Genomic DNA, 14,640 nt, shown 5'->3' with positions numbered 1-14,640 from the left:
GAGTTAAGATATGCAAAGAATTTGGGGGGAAAGTGGCAGCAGTACAATGTCAATCAGGAAGGTAACCTGCAGGAAACAATTATTGTAATCACTGATATTCAACTGCACAGAGCGATGTGACACGTTCACCATCTATTCAAATCTACTCTGCAACTTTTACAATACTTTATGTGATGTCAAAACTTTCAGGATATGCTTGAATGTTCTTAGGCATTTAAAACAAGTGCAATTTAATACATTTACAAGCGGAGTGAAGCTATTTAAGAGACGAGCAGATTCCCATTTTATGACTTGAACGTTTCGTGAAAGCATGCCTCATTTTGTGAGGAAGGATTTCTTAAAACCACGTTTAAAATCATTACTGTGCAGGGCATAAGCCGTGTCCAGGGTAAAAACCGAAAGGAGTCGCGTGAGGAATAAAGAAAATTCTGTTATTAGAAACGAAACTCAACACGTATGAAGTTATGGATCTGAAAACTAAGCAGACAATAACCAGTCTACAGGGTTCATGAAACAGTATTACAGTTTAAGCTGTCTCAGAAAATCTTCAGAATTGGCTGCCGTGTGAAAAATAAAAAGCTGCGAAACCATGTCGACAGCTACTGATTTAATGCCCAGAATTAAAAACAAAGAGATTGACAGCAATACAGCTGAAGTTACTAACAATGTGATTTCACCCATCACTAAATCACGCGTCACCATCTGTCGCTACAATATGACGTAGAAATATAGGCGGGCGCGACAGGTCTTTTATCTAATCAACGCAGGGATTTTGGTATTCAGGGAGATTGACGCGGATCGTGTCCAATGATCGTGGATATCCTGGAATTCAGGGTGAGTGACGCGGTTCTTATCCAATCAGTCTGGGCTTTCTGGCTCATCTGCCGTGAGTGACGACACTCTTGTCCAATCAGCGCTGAGGTTCTGATCCGGGGCTTTAAGGAATTGCGGTAGAAAATGACACCTCTGAGAAATGTCCGCTAGGTGGCAACAGTTACATAGCAGTCTATGAAGGTGAGTGTTAAAATCCTTCTTAATCCTAAAAGTAGTTCACACAAATCATGTTGCGTACAGGTTTATTATTCTGTTTGAATCCTTAAATCACGTTCGTAATGTTTATCGTTCTCGCTGTTTTCTTGATGTTAGTTTGCATGTTGTGTTTGTGTTGATCTATTGCTGTGTCTGTGGGTCAATGGTTACAGACTTTTCGGATTTCACACGCAGCTGCCTACTGAATTGCGGACTAGTTAATACGGCACCATCTGGAGATCATCTCCAGCCCTGAGCTCAATTGCAACTTTAAAAACCAATGCAGATCAAAGCAGTTGAACGGGGGCTCACTACGGCGCTGAGAGCTCAGGGTTGTTGTTGCTTTAATGAGCAAGAGCTGCATTGGGCTCCGAATCGGAACATTTCAATTTAATCTGATTAGCACGTTAATACATAGGCCACGTTAATATATAATTATTACTGCGCCTGTTTCCTGATTACATATAACTGAATGTCCCAGATAATTACATGTTATTTTTAATTTAAGAGGCATTTAATGTTCAAATGTACCGATAAGAGCACTGAAGTACTAATTCGAAACTGAATTGCAATTAGGAAACAAACGAGAGCAGCAACTGGGATTTGAGTTTGAACGGGTATTGTATTATAGCGTGGCTCTGTGGCTCAGGATCTACGCCTGTGGCTGGAAGGTTGCCGGTTCGTATCCCGCGGCTGGCAGAGGAATCCTACTCCGTTTGGCCCCTCAGCAAGGCCCTTCACCCCAACTACCCCAGGGGCGCCATATAAATTCGCTCTGACCTCAAGCTTCTCTCTCCCTGTCTGTGTGCCTGTGTGTCTCATGGAGAGCAAACTGGGGTATGTGAAATGACCAATTCCTGATGCTAGAAATTGTATGTGGCTAATAAAGTGATCTTATCTTGGCTTCTGTTTCCATTGATAAATTAAATAGATTCATACGGAGATCCTCCAGACGAATAAGCGAACACATTGCTATTTCGCTTTTATGTAAAGGCTACATTTGTGTATAAATGTCATTCTTATGTACTTCAGGGGATGTATTTGTCCATATGAGAGGTTTCTAACTGATGTTTGTGGGTCTTCCCCGATTAAGTCGTGACTTAGATGCGTACTGTACGTTTCAGGTATGTTGAACAATGACTGACAAAGCTATGTACTACATAAGTCTCACAGCAGAGTTGGCAAATCGTTAGAAAAAGCACCAGCTAATGTCCAGTGGCGTTAGGAATTTTGTTACTTTATCATTAATATAAGGTGCTGGTACAAGGGAGTGGGTCTCATCCACAAGTAAAGAACAAATTATACTTGCACCTCTAAAAAGGTAAACTTTGGAGACTTCTGTAACAAAACGTTTTAGGTCATTTCCGTTTGCTGTTCCCCTGACCTTGTGAGCCTTTGAAATGTTGAAACTGTGTTTTGCCTGCCTACCGTCCCATAAGAGCCACTGTCACTGCGGATTGTGTGGTCCTGCACAATAAACAGTGTATTTTTGACTTGTGAGCTTTTAAATTAAATATTTAGTTAATATCATTTGTGTTTTTTTTTTTTTATTCATGATCTTTTATTACAGAACAGCTTTAAAGCTATCAAGTCACAAGTGTCCACTGTAGTGTAGTGGGCAGTATGATTAATTTGATCATGTAACCATTGGGCACGGAGGAGAGAAGAACAACAAACTCTGAAGTAGAAAAAGAAATCTCTGGGGGTCCAAGGCCTGATGGTTGACCTCCCCTCCAGGCCCTAGCTGTGTATGACAAGCAGTGATTAAAACATTTACATAGAACCGAGCTGGGTGAGATGGAGTGAAATCTACTAAAGATATCATGTGAGAGGAGATGCGCATGTTGCATGTGTCCAGTCCACAGGGTTTTCCATGTTTGTATTTTCAGATCTGTTACTACATCTTCTGCTTGCAAATCATACTATTGAGAAATGTAGAGAATCGGGTGTCTCCCTTCTTCACCTTTTTAAATTCCCCCGATGAGATGTGCAATTTATGAAACCAGTTTTCGAAACGCTGTCACAAGTTAACCTATTTCATTTCAATGAGATGTTTTGGAAGGAGACACCAGTGCGTATTGCATATTTTGTTAACCGGAGAGCAAAATACTTGTGGTATGCAAAACAAAACCAAAATACAGTATGTGTGAAGCCCTTTACATTACACATGCATGGAGAGTTGAGGTGCACAAGCCAAATAACTTTATTTATACTCTTTCAGAATGCATTCAAATCCATCCATCCATTTCCTATCCCCTTTATCCAACATACAGCAGGGTCACTGGGGAGTTGGGAGTCCATCCCAGCGAGCAACAGGTGCAAGGGACTCCAGTCATTATAAAATTAATTACACAAGTCTATTTTTTTAATTTCAAGGAAGACTTTGGAATTTGTTCACAGTTGTGTTCACAAGACAAATCTTTAGAGTGCAGCTTTTATGTTCTCGCATGGTGGCCTTTTAAGGAAAGCACACAGAGATGGTGAGCAAATATTAGATTGTCACTCTTTGTTGTTGACTTTACAGGTAGTATCACCCACTCTGTGCATTTGTGAGTACTTATCAGGCTTTTATCATGCTTACCATGAAAACAGAAGGTGACTTTAGCATCTGTGTTTTGAATAATTCCTAGTAACACAACACTCTTAATCTCTCATGAATAAAAGCATCTCGATGGGCAATAGGCTTATGAAGTACTATGACAAATAATCATGCTTTTCCAATATCATTTAAAAAAAATAACAATTTCATTAAAGAAGAGGGAACACCTGTGATGATTCTGTACTACTTCCATAATTTCTTAAAACTATGGACTCCCTTAAGCTTAAATAAACAATTCCTGATAGTTAATCAATGCTTTCTCACACTCTTGTTATTGGATGTACCATAATCAATTAGGGTCTGAGCCTTCTTCATATTGTCATGAATCCATGCTGTCCCTTCTTGATAATAAAATGACATTTTTGCGAAATCATTTCACATTAGCCCTTTTACAGTCTGCATGTGGGTGTATGATAGTGTGCATTGCATACAATAATTAAAGACTAAATAAAAACAGGTCATTCAAAATGATGTTTATTAATTAAACAGAACACAAAATACAGCACTATCCACAACACATAAAACAAGCAAACAAATAAGGAAACTGAAAAATATAAACAGTGAATCCTGATAAGTAAGGAGCAAGAGAGTAAAGATGCTGCCAAAATATTAACAAAGTTTCCTCCTTCACCTTTTTCCATATGACACTACCAAGAAAAAAAAAAACCTTCAAATGCAGCCTCATGTGGCAGTATTTTTGTGTTCCCCATAGTATCGCACACTAACATTTCCGAAGTCAAAGGTTTAGGTGGAAATAATTTTGAAACTGCATTAAATATTCAAAACATACAGTGGAATACTTAATGGAGTATAACATGTTTACCCATAATTGTTAATACTGTACTCTTATCAATTAAAATGCTTGATTAAATTATGAAAGGTTGTGATATACCTGTAAAATATATTAAAAACTCATTTACCTTTTTCACTCCCTGTTTCTTCCTAAGTATTCAATGACAGAAGTATGACAATACACAGAAGTGTTGGCACTTGCTCTGCAAGTGCAGAGTAAACGTGATGTGAGCACCCACAAAAGGGCACAGACTAGGTTTGCTAGTTCCCATCACACTGCAAAAATGCAACTGCTTAGTAAGACGGAAAGAAGGCATACGCTGGGTTGAAATCACCAACGGGAAGGCATCTAGGGCCCATCTATCTCCTGTACCATATCTTGAGTCCTTCTGTATTACCAAATGATAGGAAGCAGCTGTGATTGGTCCATACCCTGTAATGTATGTACATAATTCAGAGGGACAACCAGAAAGCCTCTGCCACAGCTATGATTGCCATCATCAGACTTTGGGGTTCTGTTACAGGTGACTCTGATATAGCAGCAGTTTCATGTATAGCAATCACCCCAGCGTCCTGGCCAAATTTCCCATTGGCCCTTACCAATCATGGCCTCCTAATAACCCCCCTCTCTGAACTGGCTTCATTACTCTGCTCTCCTCCCCACTGAGAGCTGGTGTGTGGTGAGCGTTCTGGCGCACTATGGCTGCCATCGCATCATCCAGGTGGGGCTGCACACTGCTGGTGGTGGAGGGGATCCCCATTACCTGTAAAGCTCTTTGAGTGGAGTGTCCAGAAAAGCGCTAAATAAGTTTAAGCAATTATTAATTATTAGTATTACTTGCTTTCATGGCTTTAGTGGGTATATCAAATGAGCCCTTCACTGTGCCAAATTGGCATAAGTGCAGGATGCTTATACAAAAGAAACCAAGAATGGTTTACTGTGGCTTGTGAGAGCGAAATTCGTCTCTAACATAATGGAGATTAAACACAAATGTTAGTGGGATCATTTATGAATGTTGATGAGAATCCACCCTACTTCATGATGTTGACAATAATTTGAAATCTACGCCTTTCAACTCCATCATTGTTTCTTTGTATAGAGGTGCTATTTATCACTTTGTCTATCCATTTTCTAATCGCGTCTTCCAATTCTGGAGTCACCGGTGAGCCAGAGCCTATCCCAGCAAGCAACCGGTACAAGGCAAGACACTCCCTGGACAGGACACTGGTCCCTCATAGAGCACACACCAGGGCCAACTTGCCCAGAAGTCAGTTAACCCACCATTATGGTTTTGGACTTGGGAGGAAACTGGAGGACCTGGAGGAAACCCATGTGACTGTGGGGAGAACATGCAAACTCCACACAAACAGCACTCCGGGTCTGGAATTGAACCCGGGGCCCCAGCACTGCAAAGCACCAATGCTGACCAGTGGGCCATTATGGAGTATTCAATGGTCTCTTGTAGGAACAGTATATCAAAAGGTAAAAGTCTGTTAAAGACTGCTTTCTGAATGAGACTAGAGAAGTTTATACTTACCAAACATAACAAAACTGGTTTCACATAGAGAAAAGGAGTAAAATTTAAAATGCAAGGCTGAATTCAGTAAAACATAATATGCAAACACTTAAATATATATACTTCCATGTCCAGCCTTTGAAATAATGGTATTGCTGATGTCATGTTCAGATTTCCTACCAGAAATGACCGAACAGTATCAGTATATACAGTATGTATATTTTCATGTATAAATAAAAATCAGTAAATCACAAGACAATCATTAGCATCAGTAGATGGAAGATATCTGGGTCTCTCAGGTGGCCTGCAGATTCTGCAAAAAATTATAACTAATGTTTACATTTCCATGCAGTATGTAGGTCAAGTAAAAAATGACAGAATATTGTGATCCTCATAAAAACATGGAGATGATAACACTGTTGCTAAAATTGCATTAGTAACACAGTGGATAAAATATTTAATCATGCAAGCCTGTAACTACCAGTATTATTCCAGATGTAAAGTACCAAATAAACATAAAGTAAACAATTTGAGTATAAAAATCTTCATCATGTCTGTGATGAGTGCAGAATGCCATATCCAAGTGTACATTTTTCAAGTATGTTAATTAGGCTGATTAGTTCTATAAGTAGTAAATAGTAATACCATTAATTGTAAATAGAAAATAACACTCCAAGGAACTGAATTCTCATAAAAACAATGTTACTGACATACCTTTTTTTGTGCAAAACCCACATGGTAACTCCAATCACAAGTAATATCACTATGATGTAAACAAAAACAAAAGCAACTGTTCCTGTAAAAGAGTGAATCAGAATCAGAATCAGATATGCGCACACAGTGAGAACACAGGGATTTACATCAGTAGTGCTCTCGGTTTGGTATTATGAATGGAGTTAAAACTGCTAAATCTTAATTAAGAATAAGTACAAATAGCCATTCAGAAAGTCATGATTTTTAAATTAGCACAAGAAAAATACAACCATGCCCTGCATGAGTAATAAAGAGTTGAGTAATAAGTCTGCAAAATTAGATGCTCTGCATGAACAATCAGAAGAAACCAGTCTCTGTGAGGGACAGACCACAGTGACCAGGGATCACACCACGTCACTTCACATCGGTCTGATCCATAGCATAGCCATCACTTCTAAACTGCAGTGGCTACAGTACATGAAACTGCTGGATGGAACTGCCTGCATAGGCGCAGAATGATTTTGCCATTTATGTGAAAATGATCTGCATGCTTGGAGGCCGTTCAGTGGTAACAGTGATGCCTGAAAGACAAAATCACTGTCTTCTAAGGGCCACAGAACATCTGAGGTTGTGGCAGAGACAGTGGTCGAGCGTTTTGATTCACCAATAAATGCAGTTTTGCTCTTCACAGACCTGACAAATTGAAGCTTGCGGAGACAGCACTGTGATTCACAAAGTACCTTTGCCAACAATTTTACAATTTGTTCAGGTCGGTCATTCATTGCCGATTTTCCAGCAGGTCAATGCAAAACAACACAGTTCTATGTGAACAAGAGCACGATTCAAATTGCTGTTGAGGTCTTGACATGTCCAGCTTCTTCTCCTGACCAGAATTAGACAGAACATGTGGGACCAACTCATTACTGTCATCCACAAGAAACAAGGCTTCAGCGGGGGCTGATTGGTTCTGTGTCAGTTCTGCCAGAACGTCTCGGGCCATATCCGATACTGACTGTGTAATGATTCATTCTGACAGTGCATCACATTTCACACCAATAACATACAATGATTCTCTGAGATGTAGTTTTTCTCACATTTGTTTTGTGTGCGATATCTTTATTTATGATATCAGCTTAAAACCATTAGGCCTGAGTGTTGCATTTCTTTTGTGCAGCAGTACAGTACATGAGACACAGACATGTGATTATGCTTAATTAGTTCCATCCAGGAAACAACCCAAATGCTAAGGAAAAGTGCAAATCGCACAATTCAGGAACGAATGGTTCTATAGTTAAAGCCTCACTTACAATATTAACAATATGTGTACTTACCACTGAATAAAGAGGTTAATCCTGTTTCGCTGGACACATTGTCAAGAGAACCCCCATAAAGTGGAAAACTCTCTCTTGTTAGATGGGAAACTTCAAAGCAAAAATTACATTAGAAATAATCTAAAATTATTCATACTGTATCTACATTATTTTCAGTGTAGTAAATAAAACATTTTTGCAGAGAATTGTACGTGCATTGTCACTATTATGATTGCAAATGGACACCTTGAACTTGATCACAGTAAAAGGAAGATTTTTAGGTGCAGAGAATAACCATTATTAAGGATTGCAAGAGAGTGCGCATTATATCTGGGCTGCCCTCCATTGCTTTTCTTAGGTCAAAACCTTCTTAATGCAGGATGTATTACACAGTACAGTATGTAATGTGATCAAAATAATTTAGAACTCAAATAGTAATTATTTAGCGACATGGCATTTGTAGTCCAGATAAGTACTTACCAAAGTGCGACCTATTGTGTAGTACATTATTAAGCTGTTTGCACTTTAATTGCTCTGTGTTTTGCAGTCCATTGCAGGTGCAAGGGTGCTGGAGGAATGTTCCCATTGTGCCAATGAAGGCGGCTCTGCATTCATTGTCATCAGTGCGCATCATTTCCTCATGCATGTGACTTTCACAGCCATCCCCAGCATGGCCTCTGCAAACTGCCCTTCCACCTCCCCAGCACTTTGAATGGAATACTTCATATCTGTGCCTAATGGGTGTAAGTCACAAATTAGTTGGCTCGTCATGCTGCAAAAAAGTACATTTTTAAATTCAACAATCTAACTGTTGCAAAGTAATTAAGAAAAAAAGGATATTGAAAATACATTAACAAAGTTCTTAAGGGGTTATTTCAATACCTTACGTTATTAGTAAAAAAAGACAAGCACATGACAAGTCATTAATCTTTGTGCTCAAAAACAGATTTGACCCTTTATTCTAATGCTCCCTGGAGCCCACCTGCATGATGTTTCCTCAAGGCATCTGTCCAGCACTTCCAGGCACGTCGGCGAAGGACTCTGCCGTTCTGAGCAAAAACGACTGTGCAGAACGTCTTTAACTTGCAGACATTGATCATCTGTAGGGCTGCAGTCGCAGAAAGCCAGCATCACGGCGACGCTGTAAGGCATTTGGTCGTAAAACAGCTGCACAGCTCTTTGGCAGTGAGTGGCATTGCAGTGATTCGGGTTTCCAGAACATGCTTGTATGTGGGGTACCATCTGTCTGTTACATATTTCGTCTTGTAGACAGAGCCTTGTGACATCCAAGCAGGATCCCTTCCTTCCGTACACTGGAAGACGGTTTTTAAGCAGAGCATGAAAAATACAGGTGTTTAATTGGATGAAGCCTTGACACCATTAATGATTTGGCTGATGGTCAAAAGCTTATTTTTATTTCCATTTTGCAATCGCTGACTATTATTTTCAGATTCCCTGTATAGATAACCAGCCTTGCTTTAGGACTACCATCCTCATGCCAGCTTAGAGCGTGAGGGAGATGAGCCTGGAACCTGAGCACTGCAAGCTCTCAGCTGCTGAGAGATGACCCCAGGGGTCACTGCTGAGCAACAGACCAGGGATACTCATAGTGCCTCAAGTAGCAGGGCTTTGACTTGTTAGGTCACCTGGTAACCCTGATAAAAAGAGTTTTAATGTCTAAAAACTCTTTAGAATATGCAGAGCCTTCAAATAATCAAATTCAGTGGCACGGATATTCATATACAGTAGTAGTGCAAAGTAAAATTAGTTGGAAAACGCCTTGGTTAAATTCTGTTGTTTCATTATGTGTAATTCTCAGTAACGCCATCAACTCATTGACTTTATCACTGACCTAAAGCAAAGAATAAGTCTAATTTTTTAAAAAATTTCCAGCAGAAATTTAAAAAAATTAAAACAGGTATTTTCAAAAATGACAACTACACTATACTTCTTCAGATAAATCAGGTAGGCTTGTTTTTTTCTTGTTAGGATTTAGAACAAATTTCACACTTTACCCTGTTTTGCAAGAGTACTTGATTCCCATAATCGCTTGGGATCCTTTTCAGGTTTAACTGCAATGAAAAGAGGAGGCTTTTATTAGGGCTTTGAAAATGTTTTGATAAAACAGGTCCACACGTAAATCCAGACCCAAGGACACAAGCACAAGGGATAAACAGGTGAATTCAGGTCTGAGAACAACTGTGAATGCACACAGCAGACTACAAAGACAATGGAAATCTACATACATTCTTACACGCTTAGGTAAAGTCTGGCCGCCTAGTGCCCTGATCCCAATAATTTTTTCAGAAGGCTGCTTATTCCTGGTAAGAGTTGCGGGAAACCCGAGCTGGTCCTGGAAGCATAGGGCACAAGGCAGGACTACAGCCTGGATGGGGATTCTGATCCGTCACAGAGCACACATGCAGATACAGGGTCAAGCACACCAGTCAATCTGGTCAGCATGCCTTCTGAAGCTGGAAGGAAACTGGAGAAACATTGAGGGAACCTGCAGGCTTTACACAGAAGGCGCCCCAGTCTGGAATTGTACCCAGGACCTAAGAAGTGTGAAGCCTCAGCAGCACTAACCACCACCCTATGTGTTATTTTTATAAATAATAAAAACATTAGGGTACTTACACATATTGACAACCCGCCCCTCAGATGTGTTTTCATGCCTTGCATTTGAATGATCCTGATATTTCTCATCATGTTTGATGCAGGAGTTATTGTACAAGGTGTTCCAAATTCTTACACAGTTTCTCCTTCTCTGGCTGGAGCAGGTGCAGTTAGCCAGTGGTGTAGCGCTCACAAGCTCTTTCCAAGCAGAAAGGCAAAAGTGCCAGAAGCTCACTGTGTTGCACTGGCCTTTGTCTGTGCGGCACAAATCCTTCATGTTCTCGTATAGGCTGGAGCAGTGCTGGGACTCCTGACAGTGCTCCAGGGCAGAGACACAGCTCAGTGGGACAATAGCATGGCCTTTTGTACCTCTCCACTTTCCTGTCCCCTCACATTGTGTGTGCTGCTTTTGTCCCAGGCCATCTGAGAAACAGCATATACATATCCACACAGAAAAGCAATGAACAACTTTTAAGGTCCCATACACTCTTTCAAACATTTTTGTACAAAGACCAGTCAATAATAGAGTTCACCATTTTCAAATCAGCATTTTGGCTTGTAACTGAGATTTTTGTCATTTGAAGGAATATACAGTACTGTATGGACAAAAACTGTGTTTTGAATTAAAACTGAAAAGTAAATCATATTCAACATCTTTGCTACTCCTACAGAATTCAATAGTTGCATTTTCAGACACAAACCAGTGGTAATAATATGAAAATTAATTCAATATTTTTCATTTCCACAGTTTAGATAGCAAGTTCTGCTGTTCCAAAAGGTATAGCTTATTGATCATCCTCCTGGCTAGAGCTGGACTGAAAATGTACAGAATCCCAGCACAGACATAACAAACCGATCCCCAGTCATTCTCGAGAAACTGAGACAGTGAAACATTTCATTTGACAGTTTTCTAGCACACTCGGTACATTTCAGGTAAGTATTGTTCTGGCAAGCCCTGGATGAAGTCAAGTTTAGACTAAAATCAAGACTGCTTTGTTTTTAAAACATTATTTGTGTACATGCTTATTCTCAGGAAAAGGGTATTGCAATTTTTGTTTTAAACATACACTTTATGAGTTGCACACTATTTTTACTCCAAATACTGTACTTCATTTCCAGTCAGACTTAGCAGCTAAAAATATTCATCTTACCTGATCTGTCAGTGCACTGGGGAGCAATTAACCTGAGAATACTGCAGGAAACATCTTCCATGGACAAACAGCCCTTGAGTTCCGGGTAACTGTTCATCATGTACTGAACCGTCATATTACAGCGGTGGGACAGGTTAATTCTGCAGCTTTCACCTGTGTCAATCAAACAAAATGATACACAATTTAGGATAATATGCCATCTCATTGTCATGTTTATAACCATGATGGGTATCCCCATGGCAAGTTGTTTCCAAGGGAAAGAAGAAAGCAATACATTTGGAAGGTCTCAGGGTCCTGCAAAGTTCCTTCCATAGTCTTCACAGAGGGTTAATGCTGGAGTTAATGTTACAGCTAGAGCTATCCACTTCCTGCGCAAAACCAGGGTACCAGCTTCAACAACATGGCTGGGTAGCTTGTCACCACTCTTACAACTGTTTGGGTAAAGAAGTGAGTTCTGTTCCTGGTCCTACTGTAAATGCACCATGCAGTTACCACTTGAGCCCTCTGATTCATGTGCCCTGATTTGACTTATAATGTAAGATGGCCAAATAAGATCATTAATTTGTAGCCACAGTAGGAAATAATTTTGAGTCATTTAAGTTTAAATAAGTATTAGTTCTCCGGCAAATATACTTCTGGGTGAAGATCAGCATATGCCACTGTACTGTACTTTGCAGTGAATTACAGAAAGGCTTAAAAGCCTATAAATGTGAAGGCAATACTTTAAAATTCAATTGTCAAAACGGTTCCCGATATACAAAGCAAGGGGATTAGGATTTAACATTTTTTAAACACATACCAGTGTTTTTTGCTTTACTTCTATAGAAAAACATTTTACTTTGATGGTTCTATCACTAATGCATTTGGCATGAACTAAACGGCTCCCATCCTGGTATTACAATTTAATTGTATTCAAATTGTCATTTATCCTCACTCCAAATCAATCATCATGTCACCTTGTTACAGAACATGAGGAACTAAACAGATTTTCCACCTCCACTTTTGTGGCATTCAGACTTCCAGCTCCTGGTTACATTTAATTTTTTCTGCCCAATTTCATGGGGGTACATTATAATTCAATAAAATTGATCTCATATTGGGTTTTTTATGTAATGGATGTGTTAAAGTTATTGAATAAAACGGTAGAACCATTGGGGACATATTAAACTCGGGCAAATAAAAAAAATACACTCTTTGCCTTGGGGAAAAACCATTTACCTGTTGCATTGCAGACATTTATTAGTAAATCCCAGGCACTTCTGCAAGCACTTGAGTCTGAGGCACACTTCTCCTTTGCCATTATACAGTCTGCGGTCTTGGATGGGATGGTGCAGATCATCAGATACACCAGCACGCCTGAGAAAAACATTAAGCTGAATATTTAGTAAAACATACTAGTGAGATTATTGAGTTTAAACATATTAAACTATATTTTAATGCTAGAATTATATAAGGGTCATTATTCCTTTCCGACCTAAGCAGAGCCAATCCCCAACTGTCTCATTATATTTCTGGACTGGTTCACTTGGGTATTTTTTGGAGAGGGCTGTTTCAATTTTGTAGATTATATCAACAACAATAATCACTTAGAGTTTGAAAAGTACTGAAAAGGGGGCTTTCTGTTCAAGCAGTTTAACTAAAGCCAGATGTATTTTTTTCTTAACTTTTTATCCATATTTTGCTTTTTTACTAGTTATGGTTTGTTTTGAAGGAGGATTGAAGGATTTCTTTTGGAATGATGCATTATAAACACAGGTCAAAGTATTCAAAGTATTCATTCATGTAAGTGGAAATAAAATTGAAAGTTTAAACAAACTGAATTTTCCATCTTACAAATTTAAGAAAACGAAGAAATTAGATAATGACAATGAGTGCATTTTGTCTTTAACTTCTACCAGCTGTATTCCAATATTTCTATATTGCTGAGAATTAAATACTGAACTGTTCTGCCATTGCAGTGTATGCATATCTCAAAACAAAACAGATTTTTGTATTATTTCAAATATAGTTTTGATTTATTTTTGAAGAGAAAGTAAGATTGTTAAATGTTCTAAAAAAACTTCTATTTAGAAATTAAGAAAGGGAAGCTCAATATGCTGCTGTGTAAACCTTTACTGTTCCTTTGAAACGGTACTCTGCTCAGTTTTTTCTGATAATGTAATGCCTTCCTACCATCAGTCAACACTCCCGTTTGTTCAGAGAAAGTAACCACTTTCAATAGGTTTATTTCAACTAAAGGTCGAAATACATACTTCAAACGTGTAGATTCACACACTCCTCTTGTCCACCTTTGATCCCTGAAAGCGTAGCTTATTGTTTTTCTGGGCACTAACTAAATACAGTTAAAATAAAATAAATACAGCCACGGGTCTGAAGCAGCTGCTCGCGACGTCTTTTCTCCCTTAATTACTTAAACCAAATACACCAACGTTTACCTACCCAAGACACATCATAATAGACATCTCTTATTCATGTTTTCTTCAGGCAGAAACCTTAGAGCATCAGTAACAATGTTTACCCAAAATAAGAATCAAAATGACAGAGTACATCTCATATAATTGCATTCTAATTTTTCTCTTGGGAGCTATATAAGGACAGTTAGACATGTCAGCTTTTACGTTTCGTTACCATACTTTATGATTGTTAAAATCTGAAATCACTCTTGATCCTTCACGTCAGAAGTACTCAATAACATGCTTCTACAGTGCATTCAGAACTTTTGGAGGCAATCTTAACGTATTTTTCAATATTTGTGCAGTTTAGACAATAAATTCCCCATGAACGTCATGTCAAATTTCAGCTACAGAAGATTTGTATGAAACTGTTCGTACGTTTAAGGCAAGTAAAGCGGCTACTCACCCAGAATCAGCCTGACATTCATTGCGGGAGGTGAAACTCACCTCTGCTGCCCGGTCTGTACTGCTGCCTCTCCA

General features: G+C 39.1%; 1 protein-coding gene and 1 long non-coding RNA gene across 2 annotated transcripts; one reads left to right on the top strand and one right to left on the bottom strand.

Moving 5' to 3' along the window:
* The first annotated feature begins 955 nt into the window (after positions 1–955).
* LOC148820280 (uncharacterized) lies at positions 956–2,559 on the top strand. Its single transcript, XR_016094218.1, has 2 exons — positions 956–1,014; positions 1,661–2,559. It is a non-coding gene; the product is annotated as an uncharacterized LOC148820280 (long non-coding RNA).
* Positions 2,560–4,091: 1,532 nt separating this feature from the next.
* gfral (GDNF family receptor alpha like) lies at positions 4,092–14,630 on the bottom strand. The gene is made up of 10 exons (XM_088934324.1): positions 14,567–14,630; positions 12,926–13,063; positions 11,708–11,860; positions 10,578–10,979; positions 9,956–10,012; positions 8,923–9,253; positions 8,421–8,674; positions 7,962–8,051; positions 6,652–6,733; positions 4,092–6,250 (listed from the first exon to the last, which is right to left on the bottom strand). The coding sequence occupies exons 1-10, from the start codon at positions 14,586–14,588 to the stop codon at positions 6,178–6,180; spliced, it is 1,602 nt and encodes a 533-aa protein (XP_088790450.1). The 5' UTR covers positions 14,589–14,630; the 3' UTR covers positions 4,092–6,177.
* Between the last annotated feature and the right edge of the window lie 10 nt (positions 14,631–14,640).

The sequence above is a fragment of the Atractosteus spatula genome, chromosome 15, assembly GCF_055471065.1.
Source record: "Atractosteus spatula isolate fAtrSpa1 chromosome 15, fAtrSpa1.hap1, whole genome shotgun sequence".
Lineage (NCBI taxonomy): Eukaryota > Metazoa > Chordata > Actinopteri > Semionotiformes > Lepisosteidae > Atractosteus > Atractosteus spatula.
Note: the sequence above shows the minus strand (reverse complement) of the source record. Positions and strands in the feature narration are given on the sequence as shown.

Coding starts and splice junctions, on each gene's coding strand:
- gfral (XM_088934324.1), bottom strand. CDS start 14,588: ATGAATGTCAGGCTGATTCTGG. Junction 13,064..14,566: donor GAATGTCAGGCTGATTCTGG/GTGAGTAGCCGC, acceptor TGTTTTTCTCAG/GCGTGCTGGTGTATCTGATG. Junction 6,251..6,651: donor TGGGTTTTGCACAAAAAAAG/GTATGTCAGTAA, acceptor AATTTTTTGCAG/AATCTGCAGGCCACCTGAGA.